This window comes from Impatiens glandulifera, chromosome 5 (assembly GCF_907164915.1).
Source record: "Impatiens glandulifera chromosome 5, dImpGla2.1, whole genome shotgun sequence".
Lineage (NCBI taxonomy): Eukaryota > Viridiplantae > Streptophyta > Magnoliopsida > Ericales > Balsaminaceae > Impatiens > Impatiens glandulifera.
The window spans coordinates 29,543,440-29,563,030 of NC_061866.1; the positions used below are offsets into that span (position 1 = coordinate 29,543,440).

Sequence of the window (19,591 nt, forward strand, 5' to 3'; positions counted from 1 at the left end):
ATCTTTTAAATTCTTAATATTTAACTAATAATAATTTAAAATTTATGTTATAATTTTGATGGTACTATAAATAATAATATAATTTTAAAATTAATAATGAAAAAAGAATATAAAAATTAATATGTGTTAATTATTAATTAGATTAAGTTATTATTATGTTCATCTTAATGATAAATTAAGGGAGAATTTATAAAAAGTTGGTTAAAAAACCCACGTCAAAGCTTGAAGCTTGAGCTCTTCTGATCTGTCCTCTCTTTGTTTCTTCAACCAGAGATCCCAGCTCTTCTGTTTGAGAAAAGGGTCGGCCACGTCTCCTTCCTCTTTGTTCTCACTCCTTCGGACCCCTCAGTGCCGACTGCCGACTGCCGACTCATCTTCGATTCATCTCTCCCTTGGCGGGCGACACAGAAGATAGATAGACTACACTCGACTCTTCGCCGTCTCCAATCGTCCGGCCTTGCCCAGCCCAGCCTTCCCTCACCGTACTCTGGTATACCCAATTTCTTATACTGCATTTTGTATCTTCTTTCATTAGTTTAATTAGGTTAAATTGCTATCTCCAACAATGTAACACAGATTTCTAATTTATATATATATATATATATATATATATATATATATATATATATATATATATATATATATATATATATATATATATATATGCAGACTGTTTCTTATTTCATTAGTTTAATTAGGTTAAATTGCTATCTCGAACAATTTATCACAGATTTCTAATTTATATATATATATATGCAGACTGTTTCTTATTTCATTAGTTTAATTATGTTCATTTCTGTTAAAATTAAATCTTGTTTCTTTCATTGTTTCATTATCTGTATGTTTCTCTTTTGAATGCAAGTAATGTGTATGTTATACAAGAAGAAAAGGGTTAGAGCTAGTTTATTTAATCTCACACAAATTGGAAAAGTGATAAAAATATATATATTAACTTATTTATCAACTTCTCAACAAATCTAAATCTAAACAAGTGTAAAAAAAGTGAATACAGATCCAAGTGATTGCGATCTCCCTGGTTCGAATCCGGCGAGTTGGAATAGTGAAGGACTGAGAAGAAGAAGGGAATATTCTCAGAAATGGCGGCGAAGCAGATGGAGGAGGTTCAGAAGAAGCTAGCTATGTTGAATTATCCAAGAGCTAACTCCCCTTCTCAGTCTCTCCTTTTTGCCGGCATGGAAAGATACTCCCTCCTCGAATGGCTCTTCTTTAAGTACTCTCTTTCTCTCTTTCTTTATGACTCCATTTTTAGGGGATCCTTTTTATTCTCATATTATCAGTTCCATTGCAGATTGTTGGGCGATAAATCACCTTTTTCTCAGCAGAATTTACATGGAGAGGGCATGGATCGAGATGAAGAGACCTCTCGTATTCAGTGTAAATCTATATCCCCCACTACCTTCCATTAAGAACCCTAGGCAGCATTACTAATACGAACAATGTGATAAACTACATACCTCTTGCTAAGAATTACCAATTTGGCTGCATATACAACTGTCCTGTCCTTTCAATAGAGAGACTATTTCTTCTTTCTGTTTAGTAGCAAACAAATTCAATTTCTTATACGAATATCGTTTTCTTTACATATGATGATCATTCTTGCTAATGATGCCATTTTATTTTGCAGATTTGGCTGAGATCGCCAAGTTTCTTGGTTTCACCACTACCGTTGACATAGAAGCTATACAAGTAATTCCAACACTTTTCCCTTTTGTAACTTGATATAACAAGCCACAGTGTTTTTTGCTAGTGTATTGATAACAAAAGCAGAACAATAACTATGTCAGTTAACTTACTCTAGACTAATTTGAGGCAACAATTCGATCAAATTTTCATTCTTTCGCTTTTGAGATCCTGTATCATTTATGTTTGAACAATTGTTGTGAGACTTATTTCTGTCTGTTACAGGGACGTGGAAGTTATGAAGATCGCACTGAAATGCTTCGGCTTATCGTAGATCTGGTTGAAGCTAGCATCTATGCTGACAATTCAGAGTGGAGGTGCCATTCATCTCTTTTATATATGCTTGGGATTAGTATATGCCGTTTCATCTCCAAATTGTTGTTAATTTATAAGATAATCAAACACAATGAAAAACATTGAAACCCACCTGGTTCAATTCCTTCTAAGAATGCCTTGAATGAAAGTGGGAGGTCATGGTTGTGGGGTTGTTGTAGCTTCCTCCATGGAAAAAACCCTGGTTAAAAAAAATGAAAGACATTGAACACATTGTATCCTAACAGTTTTTTTTCTCAAGTTTCCATTGGTTATCAATCTCTTTTATTGGCTTGATTCAAATCTAGTTTGCCCTCTCTTTGCTTCTCAAGTGTTGATGAGCAGGTTGCCAAGGATATACAACTAGTTGATTCCATTGCTGAAAGACAAGCTCAAATCTTCTCAGAAGAGTGCAAGTTGTTTCCGGCAGATGTGCAAATCCAGTCCATATATCCCTTGTAAGAAGATTGATTCCCTGCATTTTCTACATCTTGAGGACATTAGTGAACATATCTTGGTCATTGCTGTCTTCATATGAAGAGTAACTTTTTTTTTTTTGTTTCTGAATGATTTATAACGATCTCTTGCAATAATAGAAGCATGTTTGCAGACCAGACATTTCGGATTTGGAAAAGCAGCTAGCTGAGCGTTCAAATAAGCTCTTGAATATTCAGGAGATGGTTAATGATTTGGCATCCAAGGTTTGATATAATTTATTCACTCATTCTGATATCTGTTTATTAGATGGTTAATGAGATATGATATTGATTTCTGAGATCACTTGAATAATTAAATCATACTCATATTATTCATCTCTCTCTCTCTCTCTCTCATTCCTGCTTCCAAGTAGAAGAGGAAGGGAAGAAAAAATATCCCTAGAAGGCTTAAGAGTTTATAGTTTAAGGAGGAGGTTGTACATTATTATCTGCGTATAAATTGTCTGGTTGGCTATACATATATTGAATCTTGCATTGTCTTGTTGGCTATATGTCATTATTGTTGAACTCATGGACTAAGGTATGTGAACCTGATTATAAGTCCTTATGTGAATTTAATAGTAAACAGTGGCTAACCATATCTTCATGAATTAGAAGTAAAGTGTTTACGGTTAGGCAATCATAGATTGTTTTGTTATACACTTTTCATGTTGATCATGATTCAAAAAATATACATTTGCTATGTTTTCCAAAAATCACAATGATCCAAAATATAATTTGATCATGCCGAATGAATAAAGAAATTACACTATAACTTAGATAATGATATAGAAAATAATTTATATACCAGATGAAGCAACAATAATTTGGATCATGGTCAGAAAAAATCTTATACAAAAAAAAACAGTTTTCAAATGGATCCACATGTTCAGAGCATATTGTTTTTGCTGATAATATTCAGAACATTTGGCATTACTTAATTTGTATTTATGTAACATCGTTCTCTAGATCATATTTTTAAATTCATATGACCAATTTTAAGTGCACTTATGGAAGCATAAGGGGATGAACCCCACTATTTTGTCCACTGGTTGGAGAGTTTAAGATATGGAGATGACTAATAATCTCAGAATCAACCAATCTTCTACTTCATGTATGTTTTTATGTTGTTGTTCATGTTATCCATACCTATTGGTTGTCTAAATGTTTCAGACTTGTTGATACTTGGATATTTGTACCAGTGAAATGACTACCTAAATTTGTGTTTGTCTGTTACTTTTTGTCTCGCATTTGCAGCATGCTTATAACCCAGATGAGGATTACAGAGAGGCAGAAGCAAAATTGCGGGAGTATTTGGAATCTTTTTTAGAAACTGCAAGAACGTTCAATACAATCTATACCAAGGTTGAGAATTTTCTCTTGCCTTTGTTGACTGCTATAGTTCATTCTCAAACCAGTATGGGGTATCCAATCATGCCACAGTTACTACATTTCTTTAGTTGATGAATGGGATTTGTGAAGGATTTTACAGCTGAAACTACAATCTCTTTATTATTTATTTATTGGTAAGAGTCTTGAACTTAAGAGGTTGAGATCTCAAGTTCAATTCTCACTGAAAGCATTTTTAATTGAAGTGAGGGATCATCGCAGTGGGGATGCTATGCTAGCCTCTTCCTCCAGGGAAAAAACTCTTTATTATTAACAATTAATGCTAAAAATTCTCTCCCCATGTTGGAATTTTGCATCCATCAATATGCAGAGCTGAACATGTCATTTTTCCGGACTCGCATGCTTTCTGTTTCATGTGCTTTTAAAAATTTATTTTCTCAATTCTCTCTTTTACATTTTATTTGTGCAGGAAATTCGTCCATGGACACACATGATGGAGGTACCTCAGCTTCATGGTTTTGGACCTGCTGCTAATCGATTGTTGGAGGCATACAAAATGCTTTTGAAGGTAACTTAACTTATTTAAACTGTTTACTTATGCAGAAATGCAATTGTTAGACCTTGAGTAGTTGAAAACCTCTTTGCTATCTAGACATAAAAACTACTTCACTGCTTCAAGTGAGGTTTTAACCGTGTTCCCATGTTTGTTCCATATTCTGTAAAAGTACCTTAAGACTAATTACCTTTTTCTGCTTCGGTTTTATAATCGATATCTTATTGTTTTGGAAAAAAACTCATTTTTCTTCTGCATTCCAGAACTTGCATTTAAAGTTTGGTTCTTCAACTTGTGACGTACTTGTTTTGCATGAAAAGTCCGGTTACTCATTCTTCGGTTAACTATGTTAATGTCTTGATATGCATTTAAAAAAATATTTTAGTTCAAGGAGCTGCAAAAACTGGTTAGATATGATTTAATAACTTAACGGTGTTAACCAAGAACTGGCGATGATAAGTATTTTGAGCCATTATTAAAAGCACATCAAGCAAAACAACACAAATTAAGGAAGTAAAGGAAGCCTTTGATGCAAGCTCAGAAAGAAAAACTAACTTCTATAATAATCTTATATGCTGTGATTTTTGAATATGGAACGTGACAAAAGTGAAGCCCACCCTAGATAGTCCATCTCAATAGTTAGCTCTTGTACTCCCATCTAGCTCCATGGATGGTGTGTAGTCTATTTTTTGTTTTCTGAAATTCTTGATTAGAGATTCAATTTTCTGTTTAATTTGGGCAGTTCTTGGGGAACTTGAGGAACCTTCGTGATTCGTATGCAGCAGTAGCTGCTGGTTCATCTGAAACAGTCGGTGGGCAGCCTTCTTCAGTTACAAGAATAATTACAGAGTGTGAGTCGGCTTTAACTTTCTTGAACCGTGATCTTGGAATTCTATCAGCTTCAATTGCCCGAGAGCAAGGCCACGATTTGAGTGTGTGAAACAACAAAACATTATGCAATCTGGATGTAGTCATTTTTATGTGGAACAATTTATTTTTTATTTTTCTTGTATTGATTTATAAATCAAACTTGGTCTTTGTAATCTCTGCTGACAGCTTTGAATGGAAACCCTCCAAACCTGGTCCAAATGAACATCTAACCTAGAACCTTTTACATTGTAGGCAGATATAGATGGGCCTGACTCCAGACCCCAACATTATATATAGCATTAAAAATATATATAACCTTAAATATAGACATATGCATGTGGATTAACAAACAATCTTTTCTCATTCTCATATTATTTACAAATATAGACATTGAAATTCAGATGGGTATTTTGATGTTTCCACACAGATATAACCCATTGTTTACCTCAAATTCCTTAAGCCACCCAAGTTTATTTTCAGGTTGTTAACCTGACTCTCCCCACAATTCTGACCTTTTTTTTATATTAAAGTGTTCTTAGTAAGAATTCAACCTCAAATATTTGAACTACATTTGTATTATAGTGAAGTATGAAAAGGGCCACCTTAGGAGCCAGCTTTAGTCCATAAACAAAGCCAGGAGGTTAAGCTATAATACCATGAAAAAATGTATTACTTGTATCAAATTATTGTATTATATAACACCCCTCCGCTGCAATGTATTGTTGTCGTCAACGTTGTTTTACTTTTGTCGTTCAATTATCGAATATTGACGGTGAGTCACTTATAGGTAGGTGATGTTCAATATTTGGTATGAACTGAATATCCGACCGAATTCGAATAAATTGAATTCGAATTTATTCAAATTGGTTTGGTTTCCGAATTTGCTTAAAAAATAAAAATTCGAAGACTCAAACCGAAAATTCGAATAACTCAAAAACCGAACCGATGAACATCTCTACTCGCATCGGCATTCATCGAGTGCTTCAGTATGCATTTGAACATGAAAGACTCAAGAAAAGGCTAAAAAACACCAAACAATATGAAAACAAGAAGTTTGCGGTTTTCATATAAGTGTAAATAACAAAAAAAAATCGACTCCCTACCTAGTGAACAATGGAAAATCGACATTATTTTAGAAAGCGTAAATGGATGCTACTCCGTAGGATTACAATTCTAGAACATGAAAAAGCTCTTGAAAACCGTGAACAACCTCGATGATACAATCGGAAAAAAAAATGGTAAGGTGACCAAAGCCTATTAGCTCACAAACCGATTCTCGAAAAAGAAAAGACCAAAGTGCATCACGTGACAATTGCCCGTGAAAACAAGCAAGCCTCGACAAGCCGCCAAAGGCTAAGGTGAGCCTTTTGACGAACGCATCGACTCCAAATGCGCTTAGACCCAAGGGTATTTGAAGATCTAGGCATGCCACTAAGTCAAGTCATTGTCCTTTTACAGAAAAATGACATTGGCAAGCCCTTAACCCCTAAGAACCGACAAATGGTTCTTAAGAAAGTATGAAGGGACTGGTGCAACTATCATTAAATGAATGACCACTCAACCGATAATTGTATTGCCCTCAAACACCTTTTTCAAGACTTAATTGATCAGAATATCATCTTCAAATTAAGTCAAAGGTAATTATAAATCCATTACCCTACCATCAAGCTAACATGATTACTAAAAAAAGTTCTACTCAAAACAAATGAACTGTTAAATCTAATGAATCGAAAATCGACATGATTGACCATTGACCTAAAAAGATAGACGGGCTGGTCCAGGTCACTCAGGGCAGGGTCGATAAATAATGGATAACAAATAAACCAAAAGAAACCAATCCTAACAAATGCCCTTTTAGAAATCGCAACAACTCTAAGCGGCAATGATTTTTAGTCAAGCTTCATGAAGACAACGACAGTCGATGTACCAAATAGCTCTGAGCAACATTTCTCAAGAAGAAAAGAAAATGAGCCTAGAGCACTCAACCCCGGTGATAGCCTTTTAAGCCAACTAAAAAAAGACAAATGTCAACATTTTGATATGTGAATTCCTAATTTATTCCATTGAGCACATGCAAGCCGTCTTAAACGAGCTAAGCATTACCAACATCGCCGTCGATACCACGCTAAATGAATTGGTGGACATCATCATCACATTTCCACGCTACAACATGATTGGCTTCAAAGACAAGGATCTACCAACGTCCGGAGCAACTCATGCCAAGGCCCTCTATACCTCAATCCAAATGGAAGGCAAGACGATTCTGATAACTCTCATTGATAATGGCAGCGTTAAATATATGCGCTTGGAGGACCCTCGAGAAAATCGACATCACCATAGACCGAGTCATGCCATTAGACTTATGTGTTAGAGATTTCGACAGCTCGCGACGAGAAATAATGGGAAGCATAAAAAGCATCATTCAAGTGACCGGAGTACCATTTGAATTCGAGAGTTGTTGTATAATCTCATCATGGGAAGGTCATGGTTACACCAATCAAAGACTCTAGTTTCTACCCTTCATCAGAAACTGAGGTTCATGGCTAACGATCACCTTGTCACTGTTGAAAGTGAGGCCTATGCTACTGCTATAACCGAAACGGCCCATGTCAATATACCGGAGGTCGAATTAAGCGGATTCGAAGTTTGTCCGATCTTCATATAAAGTAAAGACTCGTTCAACGATCCAAACATTAGCACATTCAATCTTCCCTTCATAAAAATGATATGCAAAATGAGATATTTCCACCGTATAGACCTAGGCCCAAACGCCATTGGCATTCCATTATTCCCTCTTTCGTTTTATGACTCAAACCATTTTGGCTTAGGGTGATTAATGGAAGTAAAAGATCAAAACAAAATTCAATTTGATATGTTTGAATCATGAAATTAGAATTGAAATTAAGAATTATAATTTGAATTGTAATTTTTAATTTTGCTCTTTTTAACTCGAGCAAACTATTTACTATCTTATATACGATGGCTCACGTATTGAATTTAATTGTAAAATTGACCAAATAAAATTAAAGTTGGAGTTTGAAAGATTGTAATATTGGATCTTACTAGAAAAAATTGTTAAAAGAGAAGAATATTTTGAGAATAGAAATTGATAATATATAAATATATGTTTGTTAATCTAGATGAAGAAAATTAAAATATAAAATTTACTAATGAAAAATGAGATTCACTGTTGAAATTGTAGAAAGTACAAATTATTAACTAATATGTTGGGTTATTTGTGAAATTTTTAAAAAATTACTGAAATAATACATATAGTTAAATGAGAATTACAATTGTTTTAGAACACTAAATTTTTGTAGCATAATTCAAAACTTTGTCAAAAAATATTTTTTTTCAATCACATTTTTGTTTGGTAACTTTTCACCTAATAAAACTTTATCGAATTTAATCGTAAACGTTTTAACTAAATTTCAAAAAATCACTATAACATACATCTGCACTGGTATATATAATATAAATAAACTTTTGGCATCCTAAAATGAAAAGTTGAATAAACTTGTTATACATGTGATGGGGCAAATGTGTATATATTTTGTTAAAGAGAAATGAAGAAAAAAAAACACATTTATAAACAGAACCTCATCAATCTGAGCCAGTGGGCAATGGACAAGTCTTTCTTCTCTTTTATAAACGAATCTCCTGTTCAGACTCAAAGAATTATCTATATGGTCAAATCTACAAAACACATAAAAAAATACAAAAAAAACGACAAAAATCTTCCTGCAACCATTTGTTCTCCGATAGCTCGCTCTGTATCAACGCCAAGAGAATTAAGATAAACATATTATGATATAGTTTCTTAATCATCGGGATCCATCTCCCCATCTTGATCGAGAAACGGAATTGTTACAGTTTTATCATCATCATTCTCTGATTCTGGTTGCGTTTCTACATCTGTGTTATCTTCTTCAACATCACTATCTTCCATTGATCTACTATGCTGAATTTTACTCATGAGATCAGTTTCCATCCATTTGGGGCATTGCTCGATTCCTTCAAATGGAGACTCCTTGGATTTTGCTATAGTGCAAGAACATTCAGGAATCGGGAGAGAAAGGAATGAATTTGATTTCGATAGAAGAAATTCCCTTTTAATGCCTTCCTCATCCAAGCTTTTGTTCAGATGAGCTCGAACTAACAGAGTCCAATTGCGCTTCGGATGATAAAGATTATCTTTGGTACTGTTGAAAAGCTCCACAAGATATTTCCTTTTCCCAATAAACAATACAATATCAGAATACAACGATGATCATATATCAAGATGCAACTCCATTATACTATAATATGAATCATGATCTATAAAATAATGTATATACTAAAAATGACAACAAAATTCACACTATAATCTAGAATATCATCTACAAAACTTCATATGCAACGAGAAAATTTATTTTCAATTTTAACTTTGGCGATATTTCAATGGTACCGTGAATGTGACAAAATACCAGTTTCTACTTTTTAAATAGGCTCAATATTATCACATAAACAATCTAGTAAACTAGCAAATATAAAGTAGATAGAACTCAAGCAGAAGACAAATTGGAAGCGACTAAGAAGGAACTAAGTAAAGGTAGAGTGTTCTATTATTTAATGAAGTTGGACTGTAGGAGGAGAGAGCAGGGCAGTAAAAAGGATCGACTTTGAGGTTTACTATTCGATTTTATTTTTGAGAAAATAAAAAGCATAGCAAGGTATATGGGGCCTTTACAAAAACATAAGGCAATTAATAGGCTGATTTGGTATATCCCATTATTTTCAAGTTGCTTATGATTCGAAAAAATCTACATTTTCATGTTTGTTAAAATCACAATTATTTAGTAAATAATTTGTTTTATCGATAAAAAATAATCTGATCAGATCCAGAAAAAAAAAACAATTTGTAAAAAGTAATACAAATCATGACCAACTCGTGACAAAATACAAGTTTTCAAATAGGTTCATTGTTTCATCATATCGATTGCTGAATTGATGAAGGATGAAAAATGTATCAGCAAGGCCATGTTCTGATTGGGTTATTTGAATAAAATCTCAAATAACCAACCATATTTTCATCATCTCCTTATCAATCAAATTATCAGCCAAAATAACCCTCTCTTTTCATTTTTAAATCTTTTTTTATTATATATTAATACCTTTAAGTATTTTCACCTAAATAACCCACTTTTTCATAACCCTAATCCGAGCAAGGTTATTTAAATAACCCCAATCAAAACAAGGCCAACAAAAGTTAGCATTTACCTGTCAGGTCGATATGTTCTGGCAGATGCCATCTCATAAAGACGGTGTCCCATAACCATGCTCGCAAAATCAGGCCCACTGCCATCATTATTGAAACCGGGAAAGAAAGCATCTGCTTCCAATGAAACAATATAATCAACTGCAGCCCACAGCAACCGATGTGCTTCCATTCTTAAATCTAGAAGGGTCGGATCAGGTTCAGACTCCTTTTCAGCAACCCAACCATACCAACCTTCCTTCTCATGTTGATAAATGGGTCTCTCCGGAGGTGGAGGAAGAGGTCGAGGACGTGGGCCAGCCTTGTCCCATTCTTCTTTTAGTTTCTTTTCACTTTTCGAAGGAGAAAATTCAAAATGTGGCTCGGGAAGTTGTACTTCTGGTCCAACTAAATTCATCAGCTCTTGTTTGCTGCATAAAGACGTTCGGTCAACTAAGTTTGTAAACATAGCACGTAAAGGGATCAAAACCCGTTGGCCCCCAAAGATTTCGGAACCTGCCAAGTATATTCTGGTATTAGGAGGATAACCCATTGCCCGAAGGAGGAGACCTACCTACACATTTCAAAGAATAAAGAACAATTATTATTTACAAAATCAGATTAGATTAAAGATATAGATGCAGTGCCCGCATTCAAGTATATATATATATATATATATATATATTTGAGAATTTAGTGTTTTTTCCTAGGAGACTAACACAACATCCACTGCCATTACCCCAACTTCAATCAAGGTGTTTTCAGTTATATCTTGTACAACCTTCCATCTAGTTAGAGATAAATACTTCAACAACTTCTATTAATCAGAATTTAATTGAATTGTCTATGATGAGGAATTACTGATAGATTTAAGAGATTTAGGGTAAGACTTCTTTACACAGCGTATTCTTTGAAGTATTATTTTACTTATAAATGGGTTCTAGTATTGTCTAAATCCAACTACTTGGATCATAACTCTACTTCAGTAACATCCAGCATGGAGTATGCCTTCCCAGCATTAGTGTTAATCAATGAGATTAGACTAAAGACTAGGGTCAAATGAAGCCTTATGAGGGATTTGTGGCAGAGATTTCTGAAACCTAGACCTGAAATGATTTAAGGTAGGTAGCCAACATGAGCTTCACTTTTTCCTATTCAATGGACCTCCATGAGTTTCTTGCTATGATGGTTTTCTTAGCCTGAGAAGTGACCGGAAAGAAAAAAAGCTTCACTTTGTCCTATGACAAATAGACACAACATGAGTACATGTTCCTCTGCAACTGCACATGTCAAATATCTTAGCAGAACAAACTGCAAAAAAATCAAGACAGCCCTCACATGTCATAAAACAGCCTATTTGGAAACTAGTGTTTTGTCACAATCTCATAGAAAATTGTCAAAATTAAAATTGGAAAGTGATTTTGTTTTTTGTTTGGTATATGATTTTTCCTGGATCACGTTCAAATTATTTTTTGGAGATCATAGTTTGATTTTTGTTGCTTCATTTAATATACATATTATTTTATAGATCATGATCCAAACTATAGTATTTTTTCCTTTATTTGGTATAAAGTTTTTCTTGCTTCATTTGTCGATCATGATGATATTATTTTTTGGATGATGATTAAATTATCTTTTAGATCATGTGACATTTTTGGCAAACATAATAAATGTAGATTTTCCGGATAACGATCAACATGAAAAAAAAAATTGATACCACAACAGCCCAATGTAAGAAAGAAATCTTGTGGATTCTAGGGATGAGATTGGCAAAGGTTTTCTGTCATATTGCATTCAAATTAGACTATTCTAACCTGCAATTGAGGAAGCTAAGGTTTTTAGATTTGCAAAATAGGAAACAAATTGCAATCTCTTGCCAAATGTTAGAGATGTAGTTTAAAATGGGTAATTCAAATCGTGAATAAGTATTGTATCCCAAAAGAAATGGATAAACATACAGATAAACAAGAATATGACTAGATATACCTCTTCAGGCATGAGGGGACATGATCCATTTGCCTTTCTAACATGTGAATCAATATTCAGTTTTTCTTTAAGTATTTTTCCCTTGATCATCTGTGCCCTTCGGTATTGTACAAGTTCACTGTGAACATCCTACGAGAAATCAACAATGGCAGCACCAGAAACAATTAACACAAATCTCATTGTACAATAATCATAGGAAGCACTAGACATCTTAAATAATATACAAGGAGTATCCTTTGGCCTGTTCGTTCACTCAGACAAAAGTATAATCAATAGCTTAAGATCAACCAAAAAATAATAAATACAGCATTAGATCAGAATACACAAGCAAAAATGTTAAACAGGGAGGTTCCCAATAGAAAGAAAAAACAAATAGAGAATTCTCAACTTGACGATTCTTCAACTAGTGGATAGAGCCATGAAAACATGCACCAGTATTGTCATAAATTAACTTTTCATTGCACCACAATCAGGATGTTGAAACATAAATGTAGCATAACTATAAAACTATGCAGCAACACTATATCTTTTTTCATTTACCACCAACCAGAGTACAGATATATGTCACTGCTCAACCACTGACCTGAAAAATCTCAGCACATCCATGGTAAGCTAATGTATCTCGCACAAGACCAGGATGAAAAGCAAGGTAATGCTGGCCAGAAACTCTTAACCTGTGAATGAGAGGTAATACGTAAAATTCCATAATACTCTAGAAGAAAACAGAAAGAATATATGTACATGAACAAGAAATCAAAAGACAACTTGTTCCATAAACAAATTTTAGCTCTCCATTTCCACTAAAATATATGGTACTCCAACTACACTTGGCAACAGATATATAAACTAATACAACGTTGCCCGACTGAAATACCAATTAGGACCTCACAGTTTGGAAAATATTCAAAAAAGGATCTGAGGTTTCAATTAAATAATAAATTGCCTTCAAAGTTAATTGAGATCAAAATTTCATCAATTAGGTTAAAATTTTAACTGTGATCCTTGTTTCCCAAGATACCGAGACTTAGAGGCTTACTAATATATTTTAATTGTGTTAAAACTAGTGGTGATTCATAATAGTGTTCTCACGACTTTCTGATACTCCTAAAATTACATACCAAATTTTGAACCCCGTGAATAACGAGATCCTCTGTTAATCTTATTGATCCCAAGACAAGAGACAATGTTCAATCAACAATTCTAAAGAAGGTCTTTTTATTCTTAGTACAACAATGTAGAAGTAGGATTACCAATCCACTGATCTGATGCCCCTGAGTCAACCACCAAATTAGTGGGATAGTTTTCCCAGAATATATTGTCGATGAAGTATTACCATGTTTGGCCATCAAGCCTGCTTCTGATTGAACTGAACCATATGCCTTGTTAAACATATGTTGAAGAGTGGTCAGTAGTTCCTTGTTGGAGCCTCATGCCTCAGCAACAGCATTGTCAATGGCTTCCAATCATTTGGATTCCATGTAACTGGGAGTGTTCACACCACAATATGTTGTGTGGATGTGTATGATTTTCATACTTAGGACCTTGAGATGCTTGAGAAAAATCTGGAGACGCCATGGCTAATGATAGTTTTGGCGTTTTCAACTAACATCTCTTGTTGATTTCTTCATTCTTAACCTTATAGAGCACCTCTTTGATATTTGGAAGGGATTTAGTTTCCATAACACTTCCCTTCATCACATTCAGTTTTTTGTTTAGGCCAAGCAAAAACTTGAAGACCCTATTTTGCTTAATTTCCTTCCTAGAGGTGGATCCATCTTCCACGTTTTCCCAGGCTATGAATTTGAAGAAATCCAATTGCTGTCAATGCCTATTTCAAATAAAGAAGTATTGAGTCACGGAGAATCTTCCTGTCTTAGATCATGGAGAGTTACTTCCACCTTTGATTTTGAAGAATTGTGAAGCATTAATTCCTTTTGGGTTCTATGTCACGTGTTTGGTCTTCCAAGGCTACTCACCTTGGAACTCCACTCCCAATTGTGCTCACATTGAAACTCTACTTTTGATTTAATTATAAGATCTCCTTTTTGTATACATTTATTTTCTACTTTGTAAATCATCACTTTGAACAAGTCACCAAGCCCCTCTATGTCACACATCCAATGCCAAAGGCAGATGAAGAATCCAGTAAGTCCGACAAAGGACCAAGTCCTCATATTTGGTCAAGACACTCAATTTCATGGCCAAGAAGAATTCAGCAACCCTAAGGCCTAGCCTAAAGCTCACTAGGTGCAGCCCATTTAGGGCATTTTAAGATTATTTCAGCCTACCAAGGGTCCATGGGTAATCTAAATGAAACTGGAATGCTTGAATGTAAACCAGTGGACATTCCAATGGATGAATCAAAAAAATTGAATCAGAAAAAGATCATGCACCAATAAAGAGGGGGACATACCAACGTAGGCAGACTTCTCTAACTATCACATACACAACTCGACATCGGTAAGTATATTCATAACCTAATCCCACTGAAGAACGCATGAATGGTGTGCACAGAATCCTACAATATCTTTAGGGCGCACCAATTAAAGGACTCTTATTCTGAAAATCTGATAATACTCGTGTACAATGATGTTGATTGGGCAGGAGATACAAATGACAAATGATTCAACATTGCAATACTACAGTTATATGATGGGTAACCTTATTACATAGTGAAGTAAAAAAACAATCAGTAGTGGCAAGTAAAATACTACTTGCTCTTGGGATATGTCAGGGAATAAGGAATCGCATAATACTTAATGAACTAGGCACCACCATAGAAAGCACTATAAATCTCCAATGCTGACAATCAAGCATCAATTAGTATTGCTAAAAAACAGTTATCATGACTGGACAGAGCACATTTTTTTTATCCCCACTTCCTAACTAAGAATGTGGTCAATGATAATATGGATCTATCATACCTTCCATCAAGGCATCAAATTGTGAACATGGTCCACGAAGGCCCTTCTACAAACAAGCTTTGATAGTGGCAAGTTAGGGATGCAAAACATGTACTGACCAACTTGAGGGGAGTGTTGTAGATAACTTGTATAGGGGATAACGTGTTGTAGTTCCTTTATTTGAGTTTCCAATGTTACTCATTTAATTGTATATATTAAGATTACTCTATCACAATGCATCTATGAGAAATAATACACAATCAATAACATTTGTTCTACTCAAATTGATTGTCTTGATAAAAACTACAATTCTCAACTACCCAACTAGCAGGACTCTTAAAATTTTGTTTTAGGACCTCAAGGTATTAGCAATCCATAGGAAATAGTCAATAGAAGAACCATTACGAACAAATAAGAATACATAGATTATTACAAAACATTTTAGTGCAGTATGAAACCTTAATCACCGTTCATAATGGTTGATATCATATTATAAAAACTTAGCTTTAAACAATCAGACTGTCATACCTTTTAATGATCAGTTGACCAAGGCTTAAAATTTCTGGACGAAATTGAAGTGCATGAAATGCCACCCGGCATCTAAGCCTCTGATACTCAGCCATGCTAGGAGGAAGAATAGCCTTGAAGGATTAAAGGAGACGAGTGTCAGAATAATACTTTTCAGAGTTGAGGTTTCATATTGAAATGCTTGGACATATCTTCTTTTCCTTTCTCTGGTTCGGGTAAGTGAAGCAATTGAAATATTTTTGTTTTTCCAAATGTAAAAGTTTATACTAAAAGTGTTGTCACAATGGTGACTTCTAATAATACGAACAAAGTCTATACCAAATCTTGAACAAGTGACAAAACAACATGACCATCAAGCCACGTGAAATTTCTTAGTATAAATATATTAGAAGATAAACACTTTTGTGGACCAAAATATAAAACCAAAAATGCTTCAGACCATGGGAATACTAACTTAGGCAAAATTAATCAACAAGACCATGAGATAATACCACCTTAGGCAAAATTATTCACCAGACCATGGAAAAGTATCACATTAATATATAAGCTGTAAATTGAGAGAGAGGACTTAAACTATGTCATCATAGAATTTGACTCCTTGAAGGCTTGAACTAGGACCAAGGTATACGCATTCTTTTTTCTTTTCTTTTTGGGAAGGAAAATACTTAATAGAGTTGTATACGCACTCTTCAATACAATGGAAACAGACATCTGCACATAATGATCCCAAACACAAATTTCACAATAAAGCAGATATAACACATTTTTAAGAGTGATTCAGAAATTTTATTTTTATTCAAATCTTAGGCATGTATATGATATCATCTCAAACTTCTAAACACATGTCCCCCAACCAAAAGACAATGCAATGATTAACCAGTTAATACTCTATAGTACCGATAATGGTATAGCAATGTGTTTTATCTCAAGCCAGAGGCTATGGACATATTATATCTCTAGTCCTTCAGCATGTACAGATACAAAAGAGATGACCACAGGTAGAACACATTTTGCATAAGCTGTTAAAACAGAATAAAAATGAACAGAGAAAATAATTTACCTCCAGACAGCTTCCATCTTTAATCACAAATCCAACAACCTTTGTTTCTTTCAACTTTGGCAAAACTTCGTTAATATAAAAACTTGGAGGAGTTGAACCCTTGGGTTTAAAGATTGGAAACTTTTTGTTTTTCCTTGCATTATTAAACTCGGGAGGAAGGGTTCTAACAATATTTACATCATTAGTCAGACCAGCAATGAACTGATCTTCATTGTAGAGATATGAAAAGCCCTTGAATTTTGAGCTGCACACAACATCCAGCAGGAAAGATTAGTAAGGAAAGCAAAATAAATACACAAGTAATGAAATGTCTCTTCTTGGAAGAGTGAGCAAAACCTAATGCCTTTTGACAGGGTGCTTGCTTGAATTTCAGGAATGACCAAGGTGGCATTTAGAAGCCTGGAAATGGCAACAAGATCACATATCTAACAAATAGAAATCTTGTTAGAACTTGTAGCAGGAAAATATAACATGTAGAAACTCTTCTTGACAACTAGAACATACCGCCGTTCTTATTTTCTCAAATCCACCAAACACTTTTGCATAAATGAAACGATTATTCTTCTGTGCTGGAACTGAAACATGCAAAGCATGAAGTCAAAACTTTAGGGTATCTGATAGAGCTTAGGTTCATGTCAAATCACTATAGTCCTGTATAACTTACAAGTCAAATAAAAAGTAAAACTGAACACTTTAGGGTCTTCAAAAAAGATTTATGTTTCCATGGCTAGCATGACACTCAGATTAGGTATGATCCAACACATTACCTATATATTCACTTCGAGGATTTGCATATGGTTGCAACGTATCCAAAGATCTCACATTTTTCCACAACTTACTGTAGCCAGAGCCCTAATGTGAATTAAATGCAAAAACAAAAGTGACGCATCAGCATTTGCGATCATTATCCAAATTAAAATGTATCATGAAAGAAAAAAACTATAGCAAGCTAGGTCAACTATTACCTGCCTACCCTGTATATTCAGATTTATATCTTCTGTAAAACCCACAAATGCACTGTACTGTACTAGATCGGCACTTGAGTATTTGGCAAGAAGCAAGTGAACAAGCAAAGATATAAAAGACAAGATCAATCCTCCAAGGGCAGCCCATTTTATTTTCGATTTGAAAATCATCTTGATTCACACCAAGGCATTCCAGTGAGTAGCTTGCATTATCACCCAGCAATGACAACAAAGTTCTAGCAGCTGAAACAAGATAATTTAGTATGTACTTAGAGTTTCAGCAGAAACTAGCTCAAGTAAGAAATCATAGAGTTGTCACATAATAATTTGATATATTATTCCACAATTCTTTCATAAATTGGTAATGCCGTTAAATTTTACATCATACAAAATTAAACCATTCTCTTAATCAGAATTTCCATAAAATGAACATCAAATTGCAGATTATCTTAAGATGAGAAAGCAAGACTGAGAAATTGAAGCAGCACAGTAAAGGAGGCCTTTCGTTATGTTTATCTTTTGGTGATTTTATTTATCGAACTTGCTTCTATTTAGAGTAGTTTAGACTGGTCTTATGTGTAATCCACTTCACCTCTAAGATCTAGCAAGCTCTAGTCCCAAGCAAAACAAAGATATGTTAACTATTCCACTGAGGGTTTTTTTATCAAATTGTTACAATCCTTATCAAGTTTGTTTTCCTGATGAATAAGAAATTAGGTCATGGATGCTTAAAGTAAAAAAAAAAACAGTATAATACATCCATTCCATCCCAATTGTATAACAATAAGAACTTGATTGGCAGTATAAATTGCAATATTTCAAAACATTCACTAGCTTTGACGACTTCAGCTACATGTGTTACTTCATCAATTAGCCTAATTTCTCCTACTAAACCCTACAAGAACAGAAATTGAACTGATGGGGGAAATACAAATATGAATGGCAAGAGGGTAATTGAACAGTAGACGGAAAGACCATTTTGCACGCATCCATATATTGAGTAAATCTAGAGAACGAGAGGTGTGGACAGAATTGAACCTTGGAAATCAAAACGAAGAAGAAGAAGCTGAAGCGAAGGGGGCAACTTTAACACTTTCCACAGCTCCGGCGATGTGGAGAAGCGATGAATTGGATAAAATTATCAGAAGAAGCTATGTTAAGTAGTTGACACAAGTGTAGATCTGCTATGCTCTGGCTTTTGCTTCTCATGAGACGGTCATTTTTCTTCCCCCTTTAGCTATCTATTCTTTATTTGAATACCTAAACTCCTCCTTCTTGAGATTTGGAATTGACTAATTGTTCCCTATCAAATATCATATCATTTGATTAGGGTTTTCTTTTTATTAAGTTTGTTTCTTTTTAAGCAATTTAAATTATTTTTTTATATTTTATAAAAACATTAAAACCGATCAAAGTTTTTACGCGTATATGACACTCGATAAAGTTATGATATCCACAAGAAATAAATTACGTGTGAAATATCATAAAGTTTAAACAAGGCAAATGATTACGAGGCATAAATGATAATGATCACTCAAAAAGAGTTATACTAACTTGCCTAAGTATTCATGAACTTAAACTTAGTTTTTACTAGAAAATGTGTCCAAAAGACAATCTCCTCCTAGACAATTGATTTTTGGATTACATTGTT

General features: G+C 34.3%; 2 protein-coding genes across 3 annotated transcripts; one reads left to right on the forward strand and one right to left on the reverse strand.

Moving 5' to 3' along the window:
- Positions 1-235: 235 nt before the first annotated feature.
- Positions 236-5,437, forward strand: LOC124937394 (AUGMIN subunit 7-like). Of its 2 annotated transcripts, none has more exons than XM_047477655.1 (10): positions 236-490; positions 1,004-1,231; positions 1,310-1,395; positions 1,646-1,707; positions 1,927-2,018; positions 2,346-2,471; positions 2,624-2,714; positions 3,747-3,854; positions 4,309-4,407; positions 5,135-5,437. In XM_047477655.1, the coding sequence occupies exons 2-10, from the start codon at positions 1,098-1,100 to the stop codon at positions 5,330-5,332; spliced, it is 996 nt and encodes a 331-aa protein (XP_047333611.1). In that variant the 5' UTR covers positions 236-490; positions 1,004-1,097; the 3' UTR covers positions 5,333-5,437. The 2 variants fall into 2 exon arrangements, with proteins under 2 accessions (XP_047333611.1, XP_047333610.1); XM_047477654.1 differs by having other exon boundaries at positions 237-490; positions 1,013-1,231.
- A 3,320-nt stretch (positions 5,438-8,757) lies between these two features.
- On the reverse strand, positions 8,758-19,184 carry LOC124938130 (protein EMBRYO SAC DEVELOPMENT ARREST 30-like). Its single transcript, XM_047478506.1, has 11 exons — positions 18,979-19,184; positions 17,941-18,183; positions 17,743-17,827; positions 17,480-17,550; positions 17,312-17,400; positions 16,976-17,219; positions 15,916-16,028; positions 13,068-13,158; positions 12,485-12,613; positions 10,522-11,072; positions 8,758-9,491 (listed from the first exon to the last, which is right to left on the reverse strand). The coding sequence occupies exons 2-11, from the start codon at positions 18,109-18,111 to the stop codon at positions 9,083-9,085; spliced, it is 1,953 nt and encodes a 650-aa protein (XP_047334462.1). The 5' UTR covers positions 18,112-18,183; positions 18,979-19,184; the 3' UTR covers positions 8,758-9,082.
- Positions 19,185-19,591: the final 407 nt, after the last annotated feature.